At 35.9% G+C, this 25822-nt stretch overlaps 1 protein-coding gene across 4 annotated transcripts in view; it reads right to left on the reverse strand.

Moving 5' to 3' along the window:
* The window catches only part of LOC134742451 (trafficking kinesin-binding protein milt), a 68430-nt gene that overhangs the window by 36179 nt on the left and 6429 nt on the right, over positions 1 to 25822 (reverse strand). For 2 of the 4 annotated variants that reach the window (XM_063675621.1, XM_063675618.1), the window contains exons 2-3: positions 16467 to 16571; positions 10093 to 10197 (exon numbers count right to left, since the gene is read on the reverse strand). Coding sequence is in view for 2 of the 4 variants with exons in the window: in XM_063675618.1 (XP_063531688.1) it covers positions 10093 to 10197; positions 16467 to 16571 (210 nt within the window). In the remaining 2 variants the exon portion in view is untranslated. Of the gene's footprint in view, positions 1 to 7421; positions 7494 to 10092; positions 10198 to 16466; positions 16572 to 25051; positions 25271 to 25822 lie in introns of those variants that run through there. The other 2 variants (XM_063675616.1, XM_063675620.1) reach the window with 2 other exon arrangements.

A 25822-nucleotide genomic window follows, 5' to 3' on the forward strand; every position in this document is an offset into this window, starting at 1 on the left:
GCCTACGTCCACTTCCGCGCAAGCCATAACAATAACTGGCTATAAGTAACGGGCGGTACGAATCGAATCGCGATAATGTAACTTGACATTTATAACACGGGCACCACGCATATCATACCTACGACAAGCAATTAAATAATAAAGACTGCTAATCTACATACAAAGTGGCGTACCTCATCATTGTTAAAGGTCAATACGGATAAGTGTGGCATAAGGATAACTGTGGCTGGTCTTCACATCGGGGCCTGTTTACACATTGATTTGTTTTTATTACGAGTTTATACATTTGCTCCTTGCGTTGCGTTTAGTGACAAATCTATGAACTCGTAATAAACACTAATCTATGTGAGAAAGGCCCTAATGTGTAGGCCAGCCGCAGCCACGCTTACCTGAATTGACCTTTTACGAACAGACGGTTAAATGTCTATAGACCAACGCAACGACATCTCGCGAGCTTTCTTAGACAGACAAAATCGTCCAACACCATCTAGTGTGCTGTTTGAGAAAAGTGAAATGAAAGAAGGACTTTAAATCTCTGTAAGTGACGCCATCTACAACAAAGAGACAAGAGAAAGAGGCAAGTTTGTTTGTCTTTTTTATTTGTCTGTTGCTATACGTAAGACAGGTCGCCGGGGATTGGAGCCGGGAGTCAACCTGCCTGCAGTCAAGTGAACTATGAATTATTAATGCGCTGAATTTAGTACTTGCTTCAGCAATTAGCATTTGAAAGTAATAGACAGAGTCCACTATATCTACAATATAATTAAGACTGGTTTTGCTTGCCCGATGTAGAATTTTCTTTCGATTGCATTATTCACTAAGCTTAACCGGTTCCGTATGCAAGATTTAAATGTTAATTTTTATCATGCTTATCTTTTTATTATGGTACGATCTCAGGGTTTTCGCCTCCTAAGTGAGGCTAGGTTCAATCACTTGTTACTTTATATATTTTAATGTAGTACCTACCTAAAACAAGTCAAATTTTGCATTTGAATAATAAAATCTTACTAATAAATAAATACTCAGACGTGAAAAGGAAATAGCAGAACTGAACAAGTACAGTGTTAAACCAGGAAGCAAATCATTACTTAACTAGCAACTAGCTTGGCGTAATGAATAGTTAAAAGGCCCCATTCATCATAAAATGCTATTCATGAGAAAATGATCGTTAAACTTAACCTTTGATCCCCACATGACCCAAGCGTAAAAATGATGCATTATAGTTGGTGAATTCGCGTCCACGAAATTGTAGCAATTTGACGCCAAATTCATTTTTTGTGCGTTGTTCAGCGATAATTTTTAAACGGTAAATAATTTTGTCAACCCAAAGGGACAGTCACCTGCAATATGTTACACAACGAAGGCCACAATAAATGTCCGACACGATCTTATTTGTAGTGAATGTAAAGCCATAAGAGCGTGTCGAAGAGGAACATAATTATTATTGCAGGTGACGGACAATGTGGAACTTTAATCTTTGGATGAATTTTTCAGACGTTTAAAGACAAGACTTTGAAGTGACGTTATTTTTCTCTTCAAGAATATTCGTTAACACACACAGCGAAAATAGACCAGGCGTTCGCTGAGCTAACTTTCCACTTTTATCCTATCCAACATTTCACCAAAAAGGCATCAACGACCGTTCCAAAAATTACCTGCGTTCTTACTTTAAAAGTACGCGATTTTACGAATGCGTGTACCATTACTACCATTGTTGCCGGTACTATTTTAGTAACTTCGGCCTTCAACCTTATAATTGAATTGCAATCAAGTAACGCTATTCGCGGCGAATTTGGCGGACTGACAAACGTGATAACACTTATAGTACCTAGTAAATACGCCGGTAAAAATAATCCCGTGAATCCCGTCTAAAAATAAAGAGTAATGTAGGTCATGTAAGCGCATCAAACGCGATTAACTAGAAAGTAGGTGCTTTATCGAACTACACGAGGATTTTATTTATAGAAGGTCGATTGCAAAGGGCAACATCTGTTTTTAGAATTATTTTTAGAATTGCAATTCATTTGGAATGTTTATAAAGTATGTTCGGAGACTTTCGAGTGATGTATAGACATTTTCATATTTCATGCTCTGAAAGTGGGTCGTTGTTGTTCTAAAAAGTGCGCAGAAAGTGCGCAGAAAGTGATACGTTTCTGCTCTAGTGCAGAAAAGTGGTGTACTCCTCTGCGTCCCCATCCCATGAGCAACTGGGTGGAAGCAAAAATTGAAAAATAGTGTCTATTTCCCCGCCTGGAGCATTTGGTAATTTTTCTAATTTCATTTTCATGTTTCCAATTTCAATTTCATAATCATGCATTGAATCGTTTTTTTATCAAAATGATAAATTAAGTAAATTGTTAAAATAAATTATTCTTGATTTCTTTTGTTGAATTGTATTTACTCGATTTCATAAGGAGGGAACCAAAAGGAATACGCCAAAAATATTTTTTTTAAACCTTACACTTGCGTAAATGAGCAACCACAGTTAAACGTTTGTACGATATTAAATGGGTTTTTGTAGTTATTTAGCACTATATTCATAAAAATTAAATTAAATTTAAGATAAAAATTGCTTATTTTATTCATTAAATTGTAATTTAATATTTACATTTTTTAAATACTTTTATTATGTTGGGATGTTATTGGGAGTTTTAGAACGAAAAAGTAAAAAATTAAAAAGTAAGAGGCAATATCGCTGATTTTCGTGTTACAATGAACAAATCATTTTAAAATTACTGCAGTTAGTTAAAATATGTGTGTTTTCGTAAATATTGCAATCTAAATGTTTTTCGCTAGAGGTTATTTATCTTCACATATGAAAAGTCTCCGATTGCAAGTAAGTCCTTCGGAAAAAAATCATGGCCGTAGGTAGTAGGTCTATTAGATATTTTAATTACTGATTTTGCAAAATTGCCTTAGTTTGTTTGGTTTCCTCGCATTCGATATGAAAGTAGAGTGTTTAACTCGGATGAAAGACACCATTTCCGTCTCGGACTATTGGCGCTCTCACTGCGTTCGAGCGCCAAACTACCTCGACAGAAATGGGTACCTTTCAACCCTTGGTTAACAATCTACTATTTAACCACGCATTCTAAGATACAAAAACGATTGTACTATTTGGTATAATATGTCTTAAGTTTTGCAAAGACAAGAATATTTGTAATTTAGAAGACGACATTAAAATGTTGGTATGTGGTTTTGTTGAATCGCAACAAAATACCATCACATGCCAAGAAACTACAGATGTAGTGCATAATTGTTTTCTTTCGTATTTTCTCGGAAACGTTCGTATTCGCAAAGATAGATATAACTCCGTAATCCGTAATACATAGATGGTTACATTCTGAGGAAAAAACGTGCCTCGAAAATCAAGAAAATTTGATACTCGAACAGATGGCGCCACTACCTTTGGCCTACTCTCGAATAGATGGCGTTGACGGTTTCGTTTGTTATTTAACAATTTTAACGTATATCAGTGAAAGAACATTGGTCTAAATCATATAAAAATAATTAATGCAAATAAAAAAAAATCATTTATCCATATATAAATACATTTTATAGTATTTTTATACATCTTCATTTTTAGTTTTAATCTTGTGTCGATAGATGGCAGTGAATTTGATGTGGCTACAAATTAACTATGACAGTACCGCTCTATCCTATTATATCCTCTTTGGTATTTGTCATACTAATTCAGTCAACCGCAGTACTTTTTGTACCGAGACTGACTGAAAAAGCAAGACACGTTCGTATATACGTTTCCGTGAGAATACGATAGAAAATAATTATGCACTACATCTGTATGTACTTAGGTATGTAAATAAATTCAATACAACATACTCGTATTTACTGCTAAATGATTAAATCTGCTCGCGATTGCACGGGTCTGCACACCATCTGCACACGCTCCTATTCCTTCAACAATATAGAAGCGTTTGTTAGCTCCTTGTTTCATTATAGTTTTTCTACCGCGTATTTTTAGCGATATAGAAGCGTTTGTTAGCTCCTTGTTTCATTATAGTTTCTACCGCGTATTTTTAGCGATATAGAAGCGTTTGTTAGCTCCTTGTTTCATTATAGTTTCTACCGCGTATTTTTAGCGATATAGAAGCGTTTGTTAGCTCCTTGTTTCATTATAGTTTTTCTACCGCGTATTTTTAGCGATATAGAAGCGATTGTTAGCTCCTTGTTTCATTATAGTTTCTACCGCGTATTTTTAGCGTATAGAAGCGTTTGTTAGCTCCTTGTTTCATTATAGTTTCTACCGCGTATTTTTAGCGATACAGAAGCGTTTGTTAGCTCCTTGTTTCATTATAGTTTCTACCGCGTATTTTTAGCGATATAGAAGCGTTTGTTAGCTCCTTGTTTCATTATAGTTTTTCTACCGCGTATTTTTAGCGATATAGAATTAAGCGTTTTTTAGCTCCTTGTTTCGTTATAGTTTCTACCGCGTATTTTTAGCGTATAGAAGCGTTTGTTAGCTCCTTGTTTCATTATAGTTTCTACCGCGTATTTTTAGCGATATAGAAGCGTTTGTTAGCTCCTTGTTTCATTATAGTTTCTACCGCGTATTTTTAGCGATATAGAAGCGTTTGTTAGCTCCTTGTTTCATTATAGTTTCTACCGCGTATTTTTAGCGATATAGAAGCGTTTGTTAGCTCCTTGTTTCATTATAGTTTCTACCGCGTATTTTTAGCGATATAGAAGCGTTTGTTAGCTCCTTGTTTCATTATAGTTTCTATCGCGTATTTTTAGCGTATAGAAGCGTTTGTTAGCTCCTTGTTTCATTATAGTTTCTACCGCGTATTTTTAGCGTATAGAAGCGTTTGTTAGCTCCTTGTTTCATTATAGTTTCTACCGCGTATTTTTAGCGATATAGAAGCGTTTGTTAGCTCCTTGTTTCATTATAGTTTCTACCGCGTATTTTTAGCGATATAGAAGCGTTTGTTAGCTCCTTGTTTCATTATAGTTTCTACCGCGTATTTTTAGCGTATAGAAGCGTTTGTTAGCTCCTTGTTTCATTATAGTTTCTACCGCGTATTTTTAGCGATATAGAAGCGTTTGTTAGCTCCTTGTTTCATTATAGTTTCTACCGCGTATTTTTAGCGATATAGAAGCGTTTGTTAGCTCCTTGTTTCATTATAGTTTCTACCGCGTATTTTTAGCGTATAGAAGCGTTTGTTAGCTCCTTGTTTCATTATAGTTTCTACCGCGTATTTTTAGCGATATAGAAGCGTTTGTTAGCTCCTTGTTTCATTATAGTTTCTACCGCGTATTTTTAGCGATATAGAAGCGTTTGTTAGCTCCTTGTTTCATTATAGTTTCTACCGCGTATTTTTAGCGATATAGAAGCGTTTGTTAGCTCCTTGTTTCATTATAGTTTCTACCGCGTATTTTTAGCGTATAGAAGCGTTTGTTAGCTCCTTGTTTCATTATAGTTTCTACCGCGTATTTTTAGCGATATAGAAGCGTTTGTTAGCTCCTTGTTTCATTATAGTTTCTACCGCGTATTTTTAGCGATATAGAAGCGTTTGTTAGCTCCTTGTTTCATTATAGTTTCTACCGCGTATTTTTAGCGTATAGAAGCGTTTGTTAGCTCCTTGTTTCATTATAATTTCTACCGCGTATTTTTAGCGTATAGAAGCGTTTGTTAGCTCCTTGTTTCATTATAGTTTCTACCGCGTATTTTTAGCGTATAGAAGCGTTTGTTAGCTCCTTGTTTCATTATAGTTTCTACCGCGTAGTTTTAGCGATATAGAAGCGTTTGTTAGCTCCTTGTTTCATTATAGTTTCTACCGCGTATTTTTAGCGATATAGAAGCGTTTGTTAGCTCCTTGTTTCATTATAGTTTCTACCGCGTATTTTTAGCGATATAGAAGCGTTTGTTAGCTCCTTGTTTCATTATAGTTTCTACCGCGTATTTTTAGCGATATAGAAGCGTTTGTTAGCTCCTTGTTTCATTATAGTTTCTACCGCGTATTTTTAGCGTATAGAAGCGTTTGTTAGCTCCTTGTTTCATTATAGTTTCTACCGCGTATTTTTAGCGATATAGAAGCGTTTGTTAGCTCCTTGTTTCATTATAGTTTCTACCGCGTATTTTTAGCGATATAGAAGCGTTTGTTAGCTCCTTGTTTCATTATAGTTTCTACCGCGTATTTTTAGCGATATAGAAGCGTTTGTTAGCTCCTTGTTTCATTATAGTTTCTACCGCGTATTTTTAGCGATATAGAAGCGTTTGTTAGCTCCTTGTTTCATTATAGTTTCTACCGCGTATTTTTAGCGATATAGAAGCGTTTGTTAGCTCCTTGTTTCATTATAGTTTTTATCGCGTATTTTTCTCTAACATACTCTGACATGCAGTGTGCAGTTGAATCAGGATACAACAGTCATATCAAATCATTAATCAAATTCTATTTTATATCAACAAACCGATAGGTACATGTAGGAGTTGTAAGTGTCAATGTTAATTGATCCAGTTTTTTGTTTTTTACATGGGTAATTGAGTTTATATATCTAACAATCATTAATATCATTATATGTACATCAAATCATTCATCATTATATCATTTAACAACTATAGTTTAACAGGGGGCTAAAGCAAAATTGTATAGTTAATTTTTATAATGAATTTTTACACGTTTTTACAAAGGTAAACACCATGAAAAAACCACATGAAAGCTACCTACTACCTATGATTGCAAGAGCAGACTATAACCAAAACCATAAACCGCTAAAGTTGGCTCGATAGGAAAAATTCACAAAAAGATGTGCATCATTTTTATTTATTTTCAAATGTATGTATTCAGTTAACTTGCATACCCCAGCAATATAATTCTAGTATTAACTAGCTAGTGATATAGGCTAGGGTTATGACTTGCAAAATTTTAAAGTAGTTTACTTTTTTTACTTTGCCAGATCGCCAAATCTTTTGTTCCTTTCTAATTTCCTGAATTGACGCGTTGAACCTACTCAATGTTTCATTGACATAAAGATGCGTATTTTATAAGATTGCGCAAATGCAAATATTATTTTTTATACCTGATCTGTTTATAAAGTAAATAATAATACACATGAAAATTAGACAAATTGTATAACACATGCATTATATATATGTTTATTATAAAATCAAACTACTTCACGTGAACACACACCAACAAAACTACATTGCAGTTCTAACAATTAACAGATTACGTTATGAAATAATATTAAGATAATACATATACTGAGTAAGTAGACCTCAAACATACCTATTGCTCGGTCATAGTAAAAATATTCGTAAAACTAATATGGATTAACGTACAAGCGCGCAAACCAGTTGCGTATTTTGTAATATAATTACATACATATGCGTATCTCTTAATTTTATAGTTATATTACACAAATATAGTCAGGCAATAGTAACGTCAAGTAAAGGCCCTCACGGTCAAGACAACAGACGGCGGCAGCTGTTGCGCGGTGGCGTCTTCTCGCAACCCTTAATCGATGCGCGTAGATGTCTACATTATAATAATATCAATACCGTATGTAAGAAAACAAAATCTCAATTTCAAACGCGGATTCATTGACAAAGAAAAGCCCGGACTTTAGAGCCTAATTGATGAGCACATGACAGTGTTTCGATTGTGCGGAAAACGCGTTTCAGTGCAGCGGGTGCAGCTAACCGGTGGATATTTAGGTTCGGGCGTTGCAGCGCGGTATTGATCGGCGACGGTGGCGGTACGCGTGGCGCGCGGTCCGGCGCGCCCGGCACAGTGGGCGCTGCGCGCCTCCCGCGCCGCGCACGCGTACTATCAATAAAGATAACTGACTGCTTGTAGATCTTATTGCAACGAGATAAGGTCTAACAATGGTTGGTCGTTGATGTTAGTTAGGCGCCGGCTGTCACACAACGCGCTAGCAGATATAGCGTTACGTTACGTAAGACGCCGTTCACACGGCAATACCGCACGTTCTTTCGTACAGATCTTACCGAACGACAAAACTGATAAGGTGAACTGTGTATACCGATGGGATATTGCCGTATGATGCCGTGTGATGAGGCTTACTACACAAACCGACTCAAAGAAATAATTTTGATGAGATAACACTATCAAAAGTACCAAAACATTTCTCTACTTTAATAAATATACGGTATCAAGATGATCAAGATCATTAAATGTAGGTGCGTAATAAGGCAACGGCCTGATTAAGACTATGCGAGATATATATATATATCAATTTCCGTAAGATAAAAACGTTTTTTTCATATATTTACCTTAATTTACTCAACCTGCCTTATATAGCAATCACTACCACTTGTACCCCATATTTGCATTCGTCAAAGAATGTAGCTGAACATACTTTCATTAATGCCAAGGTCGCGCGGAATATTGTTTTACACAAGTGCATAAAACAAACAAACGGATATTAAATTTGCAAAGGTCGTCTGCAGCTATTGAATCAGATCGTAATTTCAAAAGGAAATTGGATTGCAATATAGTTTGTCAAAGGACTGTCTCATTTCAAACATAGACAGAGAGAATCATGCTATCTTTGTCTTTGTCTTACACTAGTACTAGCACCCAAAAGAAAAGGATGAGTATGGTTTTTTTTATTCTTATTTACTGACAAGATTTGCTTGACCAAACTATACATACATTATCTCAAATATCTCAATGACTTTCATACGCTTGTAACCTTAGGTATTTAATATAGTTTAAAGTCAATTTTATAAAGCAATGCATGGATTGGCAAAGTATTTAAAATGAAATGCATAATATATTAAAACAGCAGTGTAGATTGGTTTAAAAGAGGTTGCCCCGAATGTCTATTTATTTCTTACATTCCATTTAAACACTAAGTTGAGAATGATTGGTATGAGTGTATGAGTATAACCAAGAACTTCTAACTTTAGTATGCCAGTCAGCGACAGGGCCCGCTTTCACAAAGCTACACTTATAAGGGCAATAGTGCAATATTCTATTTGGATTTCACAACAATGAGCCACCCTGTGAAGCCTTTCGACGGGATCAAGTTTCACAACGAAGGGGCGTTTTGTCTCAGCCCCAAAAGGAAGAATGGAAATAATAGACTAATATTTATTGCGATGATAATGTCGCAATATTATTCTGAAAATGAAATAAAGTTAGACAAGTAGCTTTGTGAAATAAACCGCTTATGAAATTCGTGGAAACTACTTGTACAATCTGTGATTGATTTTGTCAAACAATAACTCTAATTTACAAAAGACAGATTGCACAGTAATGCAATAACATGGGTAAAAGGCAACTACAAATGAGAACTAATCTTTAATTAACCAGTGTTATCAGAGTCGTCAAATCAGAAAGTCAATATCGTTCAAAATTTCATCACGTCCTTTCTTTGCTTGCTCGATATTCAATTTGAGTACTCACGGCGAGCAACTTTACAGCCTTCGTCTGCTGGTGAATGATGATGATAATGATGATTGATAGAAACTATCCTATGTACTTTCCCGGGCCTGAACTATCTCCATTTCATACCAAACTTCATCTCAATCGGTTCAGCGGTTTAAGAGTCCGCAGCAAGCTCGATTTTCCATACAAACGTAATTACGATCTCATTTTAAAACGACTAGCTTTAGAGAGCTAGATTGCTCTGAATCGTATATCTATGCCTGTAATATGCCTGTAACTAGTATGTACCTTCAGATACCATAGTTAAAAAATACAGCGAATTTAAGTTTTTCATACAAAACTTGTTTTTGCTGTATTTCGTTTCTTTTATAAGCTGGAGCTATAGAAACTAATTACCGGCATACCTCATGTCATTGTATGTGCAAAGTTTCATTACAATCCAACACGTAAGTACCTAGTTTTAAAATGAGAACGAAACTCCGTTGGTATGGGAAGGTAAAATTCGGCCGAGCTTGCTGCGGACTCTTAAGCGTTAAGAGGTAACAGACAGACAGAGTTACTTTCGTATTTATAATAGTAGGGATAACTTTCGCATCGCTCGTTCTACTAAACAATCGAGATCCCACTGAACAATCACTCAACCGCCCTACAAAGGTTGATAGCTATTTGTCCTATCATATTGTTATCAGACTAATGAATAATAACTATTTGTACTTACGGAAATAATTAAGCGTCTCCCTGATTTGATCGGGAGTGAGTGCTAGGTCGTTGTCACTGACTGGCAACGCCGGCGATGGGATGAACCAGTCCTGGTTCTCGTAGCCTGTAAAACAACATTCATGCGTTAATATCTCAATTTGTGTGCATCGTGTTTCAGTGGTTTATCCTGTTATGCTCAAAGCTACTTAGGCGTAGTTAATATAAGATCATTTCATAGGCTCAGTGTTGTCACAGATGACAAGTGTAAAAAAAGAAAGAAGAGTCTAAAGAACGTTTTCTAGTTTCATTTTTTACTTAATTGTGTTGTTAATTCGTTAAGTTATAATGTTAATTATTCTAAAGCAAATCTCGTAAGTATATCGTGTCGCTTCCTGGGCTGGCGTACAATAGATAAACGAAATAACACAATAGTATTTTTGCAAGCATTAAGATCAAATATAAACCACACTTTATACCCAAAAACGTGCTACAATCGCAATATACGTCCAGAGCCGTTGGAAGTAATTCGATAATATCAATTTGTGCGCGGCCCTGGAGCGGAATGACGCCACGGGAGCACTGAATCATGCTACTCTGCAAGTGATCACTCAGCTCACATCGTTATTACAAGCGGGAATTATGCGTCGTGACATCGTAAAAATATAGGATTTTAATAATAATAAATAATTTTCGCATCATATAAGTTAGTAGACAGTATTAAGGTATTTATTTAATCCAAGTTTATGTGCCAAACGTACTAATATGTATGTACCTTACGCGACAAACATAGTAGTATAGTAGTTCTCAAGTAAAAGGTACCACATGGTCGCTTACCACAAGGACGCTCTGACAGGTTATTCGTATAGAGACGCAAGCAAATTTCACCCTTATGGTAAGCGACAATGTGGTACCTTTTACTTGAGAACGACACATATTTTAAGCATACGTAAAAATAGCACTTATACTAGTTATACAATCTAATAAGACAAAAACAATTATCTAGTTAACGCGGTGTCAGTTGAAGCGATCAATAGGTAACTACATTATTAACGGAAAATTAAACATAATTGGCTTTTTAAACATCGCACGTAATGTGCCTACCCTAATAAAAGACATTACATAACGTTAAGGGACCCACTGACTATCAGTCCGCCGGACGATATCGGCCTGTCAGTTAGAACAAAAATTTGACAGTTCCGGACAACTGACAGGCCGATATCGTCCGGCGGACTGATAGTCAGTGGGGCCCCTTATATGAAAACAACACCGATAAAACTGGTTTAAAATAATTACAATAACGTATTAACATTCAATTGTTAAACACTGATAGTGTAACTGCTACTGGAAAAGGTGAGTTTCTTTCTTGCTTTAGTGTGTCACCAAAAAAGAAAACATCTTATTGTGAGAAGTGTTTCGTATCCTACGTTACGCACGCATATACTTCATACGATTTTTTTTGATCATTTATGGCCTGGATGCGAATACTTCATACGAATATTTGGGCGTTTTGTTGACTGGCAAACTCAAAATGTCGCCCTAAAATAGTGTAAAGATACACAAAATTAAGGCATAGGTATGTACGTACCAAACTTTTCTACATATCCCGCTAAAAATGTCCTTTTATCTACGCACATATCGTTAGTGCTCTAAAATGGGTTCAGAAACCGTAGGAAATGACCAGCATTATTACAACCAATTTTACTATGAGAACTTTCTTATCTGTGGTAAGTAGGTAAATTCTGTACTTTAATGTTATTACGTTATAGATTTTTGTAAGGTTATGAGTTTAAATTTGGAACAGCTGTCGGAACTCAAGTGGGTCTCTATTCTAGTATCCATAGACATTAAAAAAGTTATCGATACGAAACGTCAATTCAGTATATTTTTTAATATAAACCGCACGACGTTTGATCTCGAGTGACATGAGAATAGGGACTTCATTCGTTTGTCTATAATAAAAAAAAATCGTCTTAATGGAGGATCGAATTGCCGCCATTACTGTTGTCATGTGTTTGTTGGTTTTTTGCTGTTACGAAAGTAGAATTGTGAAAAGTTGTTTGTAATTTACATTTTAGTTGAAAATGCTGTATTTGTTCAGATTTATTTTTTATTGCATTATTTTAATATCTATATAGATATTTTACAGGTAGCACTAGTAGCAATGCAGGTCATTTCCCTACGGCTTCTGAACCCATCTTAGAGTACTTATGACATGTGTGTAGATAAAGTAGTGTATGCAACTGTACATAATTAGGCCTTAAAACACTCGTGTAATTCTATTATGAAACTCGCTGACACTCGTTTCATAAAACACACTTGTGTTTTAAGGCCTCTCATTATGTATCAGTAGCATAAACTACTATTTCAATTCGAAATTTGCACCACATCGTGCAGTCAGAGGCCAATAAAAACCGACCAACGAATGTACCAGTGGGAAAGGCTGTATTACCGACGAACCTTCGACTGGTGTAATTAACTGGTGTAGGTAAAGATAACTCAATCTGGGTAACAAATACAAACAATGGGCTGCAGACGGAAAAACATCGATATCATCTATCAATGACATATGATCAATGGATCACGAGTCTCGAGTCAAATTAGGTCCAGTTACCTACCTTTAGCTAGGGTTAGAAAATGTCGGTCTATGAGGTCTCTTGTTCCAAGAGTCGAACACCTTAACTTTATTTTAGAGTGTAAACTGAACATAAACATCTGCCGACGTAGTTTTGGCTTGTGCTTCCATATCCTTAACTATTGTTGATATGAAGAGTCAGATAAAGATGCGACATCTAAATGCAACCAGATGAAAGATGGTATGCAGGGGCCAGTCCCGCGCCGGCGGGCGATGACTCGAGCGGTGAGACACCAGTATTTATAGCCGAGCGCCGGCGCCGGAAGCCGCGCCCGCAGGACTGTGGTACGGAACACTCCTGGCCGATTCACTTCACATTGTTTAGATTACTTGAGAGCGACCGTATAACTTGGTCTAGAGATTGGTAACAAGCATTCGTAATCGAGCAGCGGACTCATGTTGGTCCGCGAATGAGCTATCGCTCGGTACGCGTGGTGAACCACCAAGATACCTACTTGTTGACCTGGTAACAATTATACGCATGATCAGATACTCGTAGAGTAACCATGCTGGGTCGCCGGTGGTCAGATTAGTAAGTAATAAGTGTAATAATAATAACTATGCGTAATCAGAAATCACACTCAACTGAGGCTATCGGTATTATCTGTTATTACAGCTCTGGACTACAATTCGCAACTCGCAAGCCATAGCTGCGCTGAAAACAGAAGTTTACTGAGACTTGCTATTATGGATAGTCACTATAGTGGAGGTCAAATTATACAACGGTCGAAGTCTCAAACAGGTGGAATTGGTAGAACCGGTTAATAACTGGATTAACATATCGCAAATATCGTAATGTAAATAACTATACAGTTCATTACATTTACACACAATATGATTTCGTAATGCTTATCACATATTCAGGTAGTTTCTTTCCCGTTATCATCGAGATGCTGTAACGGTGGTAAATCTATCTCAAATGCGTAATTTACAATTACATTCCAGGGCGCGCAGCCAACGTGCCAATCGTTAACGCTCCGTAGCGTATCTTAGTCATCTCTCTCTATCACTCTTCTCCACTAGTGCGACAGTGACAGTTGCGTTTCGTTCGCTATGGCGGTAACGATTGCACGTTGGCTACGCACCCAGGTAAGATGCAGCTCATGTGTCGTTTCGTTCAGCACGCGTTGCCGACGTAAGTAATAAAGGGTAAGTGCGTAAGAATTACATTGAATAATATTCTATCGTCAAAATATATCGGAACACATCCTTATTTCTATGATATTAAAGGTGGGGTTCCAGTTCTTTTAGAATGGTAGCATTAATTAACTGCTCTCAATTGCCGGACTGCCATCAAATTTAAAACAAGGAACAACCTGCTTTCCATTAAATATTGTAGTGTCGGAGCCCATTTTACTAAATTTAAACTGTTCCGTGAACCAGATGTCAATCACGATAGACCGCCAGGAAGTAGTTTTTCATCAGCGAGTTTTGGAAGACTTCCGGGCAAGCGTTGTACAAAGGAAAACTTTAGTTAAATCAAAGAGGATATAATAAGATAGAGCGGTACTGTCATAGTAAATTTTGTAACCACTGTAAATTCACTGCCATCTATCGACATACTTTAAAACTAAAAATGAAGATTTATAAAAATACGTTCAAATGCATTTAAATATGGATAAATGATTTTTTTATTTGCATTAATTATTTTTATATGGTTTTGATCCATGTTCTTCAACGGATATGCGTTAAAATTATAAATAAGAAACGAAACCGGCAACGCCCTCTATACGAGAGTAGGCCAAAACTAGTGGCGCCATCTGATCGAGAATCAAATTTTCGTGATTTTCGAGGCACGGTTTTTCCTTAGACTGTATCCATCTATTACGGAGTTATATCTATCTTTGGTTAAATAGAGCTGCAACGTGACATCAACGAGCCTTTGGTTAAAGGTCTTCAAATAGGTAATCAGGATAATATGTATTTCGAAATTAGTTTGAGTCAAAATATATATTTGTCAACTATTAAGTCCGTTCATTAAAAGTTTGCTTTCACTTTAGGATCTGGTGAAACCATATGTGCACATAACTTATGTATGTACCGATCATGAAAGTCGGCATTAAAACCCGAGATATATTGAGGAATTCAGTTACAAGTTACATAAAGAACAAAGTAAGATTATGTCTCTCGTTTGATCAATGGGTGACATTTGGTGAAACCGAATCACAAGGCCTTGCCAATCTACTTAGATATTATTAGGAAAGACTTGTCTAGCGACATCGTGCTGCGTGCAGCCTATTGATCAATTGATCATGTAAACTTTTATCTTAGAAAATGTTTTCTTTTGTTTAATTTTAACTGAACAATAGGTATTGGGAATAACTTTTCTATAGAGAACGGATGTGAGAAGACAAAATATATCCGAAATCGATGATGTAACTATAAACGTTTATGAAGCGCAAGGGTATAATGATGATGATGAAGTTAAAAAGCTTAAGACTTTCTTTGTCACTACAAAACGAAAATATACGACCACGACCTATTTCCAAGCGCTTACAAGAAGTCGTTGAAACTAAACTAGGACAGATACATTAATGTTTTATTTGCACGAGAAACCCTATTATATTTCCGAACAAAATAGGCCGTGGGAAAAAGACCGTTGATATCGAAGTCATCATCTGCCTGCGCCATTTCCCATCATCTGGGGTCGGCTCTCCTTGTCCGTTTTCTCCATTCCGGGCGATTTTGGGCGATATCTGGGTTCATGTCTGCTTGTTTCAGGTCTTTTTGGACCGTCGTTAGCCAAGTGGACTCATGGACAGCCGACAAAGTGTGCAAAATATACTTGATAATTCTGTTTGTCAAAATATGTGCGCGTCTTTCTAAATAGAGACGGGTTCACTACGCTAAACGATATCTCGTGATCGTTTGGCATCGTCACTTATGTCTTGTAAGTAGGTAATAATTGCCTGTATAATAATTAATAATATAGCAGAACAAGCGTGATTCACCAATATGACTTGAGAGATTTGTTATAGTACGATCCTCTAAATACAAACCTAAGAGCTACCTATAGGTATATGTACAAAATTTTTACTGACTGTTTAGTTATAGTTACTTAACGCTCTCAGAATGCTCGGTTTCGTTAGATTTCTTGCTACTGTCACTTGAAAAACATGCTTGTCTATTGACTAGATTCCTGCCGTCCACTCTCAGGCGCAGCCATGGCGCAGCATACCACGCATACCGCATTAGCGGGTCTGTGGCGTCGGTTATATTATGAAAATATGCCTATAGTTATTAGAGGACGTTATGATAATAGGATAACCTACAATACCTTTGCCATATGTTCCTTTAAAGAAAGCATTCCCTTCCTTTTTAGAATTAGGAAAATTTTACAACTTAGCGGGTGGAATGGAGTGCCTAAATTTCTTAACACGTTTTGTTAGTCTTCAAGGATTTGGAAAAGAAACATGAGAGGTTTTTCGTCGTAATAAAATTGAACGAATGATGTCATTCTGTGTAATCATATAAAATAATCGAAATGAAAAGGGATTACTTTTGCTTTTAGAATGCATAGAGAATGGATAAAATAGATGCGCCACTGTCGGAAAACACATTGCAAAATTATTACACCGCCCGCACGTCCACAACCCAAAGCTTTTAATCGCGAGGTGAACAAAGTGATTTAAATTCTCAACATACCTATATAATTAACAATGTCGGAAAATAATAACGATAATCGTGGAAATTTGGTAATTGAATATGAGTGGTGTACCTATCTGCTCCAGAGTATCCGTAATAAAGAAAGCATAACTTACCTCCAAATTGTGTGAGACTGTCGGCTCGAAGGCGATACTTCGGTATATGCTCTTGGAGAAGACTAACGATTTCTACCTCGGGCACCTCCTCGCTATTGCACACTTCTGTAGACAATGAGAAAATTGTATTTAGCACAGGCATTTTCTAGCGTGATACTCTTGTTGATTAAGCAGGGCATAGAAACCCTACTACAAAACGGTAGTTTGCGATACACGAAAAATGACTGTTTTTATCTTCTGAAATCATTACTGTAATCATATTATTTGTTTTAAACAGTAATTAACTTAAAGATCAGACAGTATTGAATAACATATATTAAATCAGTAAAATATAACTAGATAAAAATCTGGAAACAATTTTGAAGTCATGTCTAGATAAAAGTACATAATTATATACGATTGTAACATTTAAATATCTATAAAACTTACATATTTTAACTTCAAATTACTAATGAAATAAAACTATGAAAACGGATTATATCGCGTATATTGAATTTATAATACATCCCGACGTTTCGAACCCTTTAAAGCGTTCGTGGTCAACGGGTGAACGGGGATATACGCGATATAATCCGTTTTCATAGTTTTATTTCATGAGTAGTTACTCATGAAACTTTGAGTTACTATCGCGGTAACCGAAGTTCAAATTACTATCCATAAAAACATATTGTTGTAAAATTACCCATAAAATGTAAAGAATCGAAACGTGAATTGGAAAGGAATAACAACAGCTGAATGCGCTTTCAAACCCGCGTCGAAGATCGCGATAAAGTATCAATGGAAATGCAAGTCCGAAAGCGCCGTCGTGACTAGAAAAGTAAAGTAATAAGCACCTACAAATGCAGCTATATGAGGCGTCGGCTTTCTGCGTTTAGTATGGATCTGGCCTTGTACAAACAGTAGTAAATTGTTTCTTTAGCATTTTACTAAAGAGAAGCATTCTTTAGCATTTTACTCGTGGTTCGTTATAACTATCAGTAATCGGAATCCTCATTCAATTTATTAGTGCAAGTAGCCATTGTACCCAAGGCATCGACTACCGCCAAATACTCGTTCCTTAATATATGAAAACCGCGAAGCGCATATACATACCTCTATAAACGCTCTTTTAGGGTAAAATACTAGGTACGCCGCAAACCAAACTCTAACTCATCATTTCTCTTAGCAATCAATGTTTGTCATTACCTATTTGTATTTTACACGAGTCGGTTAATCGTAAAAGTGGATGCACTGAAATGAGCGGTCGCTCTTTCAACTACTTATACCTTAATATAATGGAGCGCCTATGTTCTTCATATGGTGACCAAGAATCGTTTTAAATGCTTCATCTCAGTATTGGTAGTAGTTAAGTTGAAGTAAACGATCGCTTCAGCTCGGAATGCAATGAGAATACGCCTGGAGCTTCGAGCAACCAGACAGAATCAATAGTTCCCCCGGTCAGCCACCCGCCGTCTGCGGGGGAATGCGCCCTGCAGAACTCACAACGCATTACAATACCTACAATCTAGTTTTCCAATAGAATCTCAATAAACCCGTCCTAATCAATCGTAGGTACTTGTAACTTTCGTGGCGCGGTGCGTTGCGAAATACCTATATATATAGGTATATATAATGTAAACGGAGCGATGCGCGAAATTGTGCATGACCCGGCGCGAAGGTTGTGCAAACTTTGCGCAGACGTTTTTCGTCTACAAGACATTGATATTACACGTTAATCATACACGAAAAACGTTCAGTAATTAACAGATAGTTTTTGTATAGACGTTTTCCCTTTGATCGAGTGCGCCCATTAACTGTTTCTGATATATTTTGAACAATTTTAATAGTGCACATATTAATAACATTAATTACATACTTATTTATTTTAAATTTTATTGGACAAAAAAAAAGTAAAAAAGGCGGACTTAATGCCTCATGGCATTCTCTAACAGTCAACCATAACCACTTATTAGGGTGGTTTCAGACTAGCGTACTTTTACGCACGTATACGGTCATTTCGGCGGTACGAGCTTATACGCGCGTTACGTTTCCCTAAAACATTTGGTTTTTACGAGCTTACGCGCGCGTTACTTTTCCCTACATTTGTTCTATACGAGCTTACATGCTCGTACACGTATTACCCTCGTAAAAACGCTAGTCTAAAACCGCACTTAGGGTTTGTACAATTGTAATATGTTACATATAAACCTAACAATCAACCACCAAGTAAGAATAGCAAATGCCGGTAACCATGAGAAAAGTATACAAGAAAGACTCCAAATAAAAATTTCAAAAATTTCAATATAATCCCTAGTATCCCTACCAATATTATAAACGCGAAAGTAAATGTCTGTCTGTTATCTGGTTATCTCTTAAGGCTTAAACTTTTATAAATTTACTATACGTATGACTTGTCACTTTACAAAGTGGAGGATCTTTGTAAAGTGACAAGTCATAAACCTTTTTCAACAGTCCAAACAGTTTACCGATGCGATGCATGGTCAATTAAGTGATGCTAATAGTATAGTATTTACATGAGTATTGTTTTACATCAGGCCTGATAACACTAGTTATTCATGCACGAGTAATAGACATGTTGTATTAATTAGCTCATTATGTATTGTTTGATTGATGAAGAAAAAACAAATTATATTTCCTATTGTATCTCTGCATCTACTTACTATCTCAAATAGAATCTAGCCTTCACTTTTAGGAATAAGTAACAGTTAAGTTTTAACTGGTTTTCAATAGCTAAACAATAGAATCACTGTGTTACATACTAGGAAGGTTTGTATTTAAGTACTGATAATTACAAACCGATTCGACAAAAAACACTTTTTGATATAAGAGTTTTTGGAGAGTCATCTACTGCTTATTTATGAAAACAATTTGGGCATACCCAACCTTAACGACTTTACGGCACTTTATTAGTGTTTGTGTCGACACCTACGGTTTCCACGATTATACAGTCGCCATCAGATATATCGGAGCTGCCAAGGTGCTCACAAATATCTGAACACGCCTCTATTCTCAAGGCGTTAGAGTGCGTGTTCAGATATTTGGGAGCACCTCGGCAGCTCCGATATATCTGATGGCGACTGTACCAGCTAGAAGGTACAATTACGAGATGTGCAAAAGTTTCAGCTCAATCGGCAACCGGAAAGTATGGAGGCCAATTTGCAACTTTCAATAATAGGTTAATACCTTAATAGGTATAGAGAAGATATATGTTATACTAAAAAAATAAAAATTTCGTGATATTACGGCATGTACGGCACAATTTGCTTTATCAAGAAACTTTGCCTAACGTGCCCTAGTTCACAAACTTTCGTGGTTAACGTGATAAAAATTTAAGTCTTGAATTAAAAGCAATCGGTACTGAGGTCCGCTGCACGTTTCATACGCAAACGATAAACGCTGCTCGTTAAGCTACGGGTTACGGCTGGAGACAGCCGGTTCGACCTACAATGAGATTCGACGTAATTCAGACGTTAATGTGAATGTTGCTAGCGATGTCGTCACGCGTATAAGTAACATTAAAAATTCACTAGGTATTTGAAATTAGAAATACTGCAATAAGACTAAAAGGGGCCCCCTGACTATCAGTCCGCCGGACGATATCGGCCTGTCAGTTGTTCGGAACTGTCAAATTTTTGTTCTAACTGACAGGCCGATATCGTCCGGCGGACTGATAGTCAGTGGGCCCCTTTACGGAAAAGTTACTCGTGTGCTTTCTACTTACGATTATCAGATGTGAAGCGAATTACTTGGCGCATATATGTAGAAAATATATTCAATTTTTAGCACCTTCAATGTCAACTTGTAGAATGCACATAAGGAAAATATTTTAAGAGGCAGTCCCTCATATTAAGATCGTTGCAGGCGTTGCAGCGAAAGTAAAGGCAAAACACAATTATGTAAGATTTTTATGAAGACATAACATAGACAACAATTACGTTTCCCACGTAAGAGCTTTACATTATTACTGCTCTGATAGCTACTATGATTGGTCAATGACAAATCGGCAGTAGAAGCTCAAGAAAGGAGTACAGGCCTTCGAACTAGTGAACCTGTTCACAAGGTTTTAGATACCACAGCCGACGTTAAGGGAAGGGAATCTAACATATTTATATGTAATACGTTATATTATATGTCCAGATGTGAATTCTCCCCGTTACGTACAATATTTTGGCCCCTAGATTCGTACAAACTTTGCGTATCCGGAGGACAAGCACTGTAACGCAGTAAATACTGCAACGCAGGCGTGTAGCATTGTGAATAGCATCCCTGGTCTTCGACCATTTGCGTTTCAGCCATCTCCTGCATACAAACAGGGAGAAAGCGATCACGACAATGTCGACAATGTAGATTAGTGCCTCTAATGACCATAAAATAGGTCCGCTAATGTTTTGCCGAGCGTTCAGTTCCTGGTAATGTGTATTTACATAATATAGATCGGTGCTCAAATAGAACTAGCACCGGATTGGGTGATACTTTGCAAGAAGTCTTTCAGCAACTATGCTCAGATTTATACATTTACAACACAATACAATAGTACATTTCGATGCTAGTGCGAAAAGTATGTCACTACTTCACGAGTACCGAGATATCTTGCCACGAGCCGTAGGCGAGTGGCAAGACTCGGGACGAGTGAAGAATGACATATCCGCACGTGTATCGAACGACGTATTTTAATACAGTTGCGAAAAAATAAGAAAAGCAACAAGTATTAAGGAATGGAATTCAAAACTTTTTATATTATTAATTCTGTGACATCGTGTGACATTGACATTATGAAGAGGTGTTTTTCTAGCTTTTATTACATTATTATATTGACAATTATTGTTAAAACATTTAGTTAATTATTATTAATCAGAACTGTTTATACCTAATAACTAGATCACTATTATTGGGAAATCACTATTATTAATTATTTATTATTGACGTGTAAATTGGTTTTATAAATAAATTATTATGATTATGATTATTCGACTAGAATAGATTTTGTTGTTATTATTGATCCCACTTCAATGAAAGTTTTTTTTCAAATGTGTGTTCTCTAAGATAGAAACAATTGTAAATATTAAAACATTGTACTATTATTACCTAAATATCGTTATTTACGATTATTTGTGTATCGTATATTTATAAAAACAATATCGAATGTTGCCTTTGGAAACTTAAAACATTCTTGCAGTAAGAAAATACGCCTCTTCTTTGACAGGCGTTCCGTTCTATTCAGACAACTTATTAAGAACGGTTTTTCAACATTAAAAAATAAACGTGTTATTACTTATAATGATGAAGAGGTAAGTAATAAAATATGAAATATGCATATTTTTCGTATTCTTACATTAACAGTAGGTTTTTATGTTGATTACGACGTTTAAAGGAAACTAATATAAACACTCATCAATAAGTAGTCATGAATTGGAACAAGTATAAATAAAATAAAAATGGAAAAGTAAAAAGCACTAGTTCGCGAAAACCAACTTTCCGCACGCTAAACAGCCACGAAAAGTAGCACTTTTTGAGCAACTGTATTAAAAATACTCTTTATTGCACACCCCATTACAGAAAACTATAAAAAAAATACAGAAAGAAGAGGTTAAACAACAGGCGGTCTTATCGCTTTCATCATTTAGAATATATGAAGGGTACACGAAAAGAACATGTCTAGTAATTTTTTTCGGAAAATAAAATTTTCATTTCAAAATGTAAAGCTCTTAAGGAACTATTAGTAATATCTTTTTAATACAGTTGCTCAAAAAGTGCTACTTTACGTAGCTATTTAGCGTACATATAGCGTTGGTTGGTTTTTTTATTAAAAAAGACCTGGTCACGGAATCACCATACATTTTGACATGGTTCCAAATTTTAAAACCGCGATTACTCAAAATGTTACTAAAGTGACTAGACTGCATGTTCTTAGTCACTGTCGACTGTGTTGTTGTGGGACTTAGTCAATCTGTGTAAGAATGTCCTGTAATATTTATTATTTATTTATTTATTTTTATTTATGTTCTTTCCGTGTACCCTTCATATATATGTTAAATAAGGATTTGTAGATGCCATTCAAAACTTATTACATCCTCTAGCAGTCTAGCTAGTGTCCAGCACGCACTACTGTAACCGAACCTCGGCATATTTGTTAATAACTATGTAATAACTTTGCCCACCGCGGCCACTACACATTTCCCATTTTCCACCCACAGCGCTACGCAACGCTCGTATAATATGACGTTTATGTTTCGACTTATAATTTTCCTACTACACTCAAGAACAATAAAAATATAGCTTTTGCACTCAAACATAGCACACTTCACACAGCTTCATAGTACACTTACTATGAAGGTTTAAAAATCCATAAAAAAAGATTCGTGTCAATTAAATGAGATTTCTACTTAAAATTGATACTCGGAGTGTCCATTATTATTGATTTCTACGAAGGACGAAGGCGCAAACAGAAGCTAGTATAGATAAACAAATAATACGTACCTATGCTTATCACCAGATATCTACGTCGAAAAATTCTAACGGAAAATTTGTTGCATCACACACGCCCATATCCTTGCACGGTACATGTATTATCTCAATATTTGCCAAATTAAATGTCAGTATAAATAAGTCAATAAACTTCATAAACGATAAAGTTCATCAATAGCAGTGGACAGAAAAACGTGCTAAAATTATCTGTCAGTAATATTTTACCTAATATGGATACATCTCTAAAGTTTGCGTTTAAAAGTATTGACCACAATCGAATTGTTTTACATAATATATAAAGACATGTAAAGCTATTTAATTATAGAACGGTAGATACTTTTGATTCGTAGTTTCATATCTTAAAGTATATTGATGCTAACTGTATTTTAATGTTATACCTGTCAGTAGAAAATTTCGATATAATATCCTACGAAGCGCCACCGAAAAATTTGATAAATAAATTCAGTCTTCAACATAACATAGCATCTAAACACCTAAGTGAAGACAAAGATAGATATAACTCCGTAATAGATGGATACAGTCTAAGAAAAAAACGTGCCTCGAAAATCACGAAAATTTGATTCTCGAGATCGGCCTACTTTCGTATACGGTTTCGGTTGACGGTTTCGTTTGTTATTTAACAATTTTAACGCATATCAGTGAAAAAACATGGGTCAAAATCATATAAAAGTAATTAATGCAAATAAAATATAATCATTTATCCATATTTAAATACATTTTATCGTATTTTTAATAAATCTTAATTTTTAGTTTTAAAGTGTGTCGATAGACGGCAGTGAATTTACTGTGGTTACAAAATTTACTATGACAGTACCGCTCTATCCTATTATATCCGCTTTGGTGAAGACCACATTACAACAGCATTCAGCTATTATCTTTAATAATAAATTATTATGTAGAAATCACGCTTTTCAGTCAGCAAAACTACCATGTCCATTTCAAGAGATTCCTGATATTGATTAAGACATAATATTACCTATATGTATAGTATGTCGCTCAATTGATGAAAAGGGAATCAGCTGATGACACACATGCTATTTAATCACATTTCCATTGAAGCAATTATAATTTTCTAAACTTGTTAGATACGCATTAGGAAACTACACGTCCTGTTAGATATAAATACGACAGTTGAGAATTTTGTATAATTTATTTATTTATTAAGGAGATAAAACAGAAGCAGTCACAGAAAAAAAGCGTATCCTATCCTTAAAAACAGCGTAGCTTATCCTTAAACATTCTCACTATGAACAAGTAAATATATAAGTTTTGTTTTTCTTAGCTCAGTATACTAAGAGTATTGAATTGTGGGTATTTGATAAGTAGGTATTCACATTTTGAAATTAGTATTAGTTGAATACGTTGTAAAATTTTAGTGCTAACCACCAATTATGTGTTAACTTGTTGCTATTGGTGGGAACCTATAATTGGCTTTTTGTTATTTACTTATATAACTATTGTATAATTGATAGCTGTTGGTTCTCCGAAAATAAATAAATAAATATAAGCCTAAAGTAAATACACAACTTCGGGAACAAATCAAATTATTTTATTAAATATTTCTGATTTGTGTTTTTTAAATAGTTAACACTACTTTATATAAATTACGAGTATAAGCTGAAATTGATATCATACAGAATAATTTTTAAGAAAAAAAAAACCGACTTCAATGGGGGATGCCGCTGAAAGTTTACTTATTATTTGATGGTGCACTCTTAGATTCCAGACAATGAAATGAAAAAGACGGCATATTTTGCCTAATTATCCTAATCCATCTTTTGCATTATTATACTATTGCCTAATAATGTAGAAAAGGAGGTAAAACCACCCACTTTTCTAGTATCATTTCGTTTTTGTAAGGGGCGCAGTTCTAACCTAACCTACTTTTCTGATAGCATTTCGTTTCTGTAAGGGTTCAAAAAAAAACGAATTGATAACCTCCTCCTTTTGAAATCTTGAAGTCGGTTAAAAAGTGACGAAGCCCTCCAGTGGTGAAGGCCGGATATATGTGGGTTGGTTTAATATTGAAATGCCTAATTATGAAATGCTAAGGATTGGTTTAACATTGGATTGTTAAGTTGCATCTTTAATAAACTTACCGTCGCTCCACGCAAGCAGCAAGTCCTGTTTCTTTTCTAGCAGATCGTCCCGCCGCCTAGGCCGAGGGCGTAACCTAGCCTTTCCGTTCATGCTTGCACCGTGGGTTCAAGTTTTCTCCGCGGAGGCCAGACACATCACAACAAATAAACAACACCACTTCGACGGGCACGTCGGACGTGCAATGTTCGACGTTCCCTTAATAATCAAGTGTAATGAGCTGTAGATAGTAGATAAAGTTTCGCGTCATAGAATTTGATAACGTTGGTTAGAGGTGATCAATAAGCTTGACACCCACAACCACAGTTGAGCATGACGTGAAATGGGTTTTTTTATGGAGAGACAAGGTTACTCTTAAGTTGAATGCAAATATTGCAAATACAGCTTAAAGTTCCACTTATTTTGACGAAAAAAACTAAACGTTTAACGCAGATGGTTCTGCAGACGCTATGTTCCAACGATAAATAAGTACACAAAATGACAGACGGTAGCGTGTTTAGAAGACTTGTAACACCAGGTTTCAAATGTAAACAAGTGCGAGTCGGACTCGCCCACCGAGGGTTCCGTACTTTATAGTATTTGTTGTTATAGCGGCAACAGAAATAAATCATCTGTGAAAATTTCAACTGTCTAGCTATCACGAACAGTGGAGTCTTAGTAATAGGGTTCCGTTTTTATCCTTTGGGTACGGAACCCTAAAAACTAAAGCGCCACTTGTTTTACTACAGTTAAGATCACGGAAGTTTTAAATGGCTGTCGACGGTAAAGAACCA

Source organism: Cydia strobilella, chromosome 6 (assembly GCF_947568885.1).
Source record: "Cydia strobilella chromosome 6, ilCydStro3.1, whole genome shotgun sequence".
Lineage (NCBI taxonomy): Eukaryota > Metazoa > Arthropoda > Insecta > Lepidoptera > Tortricidae > Cydia > Cydia strobilella.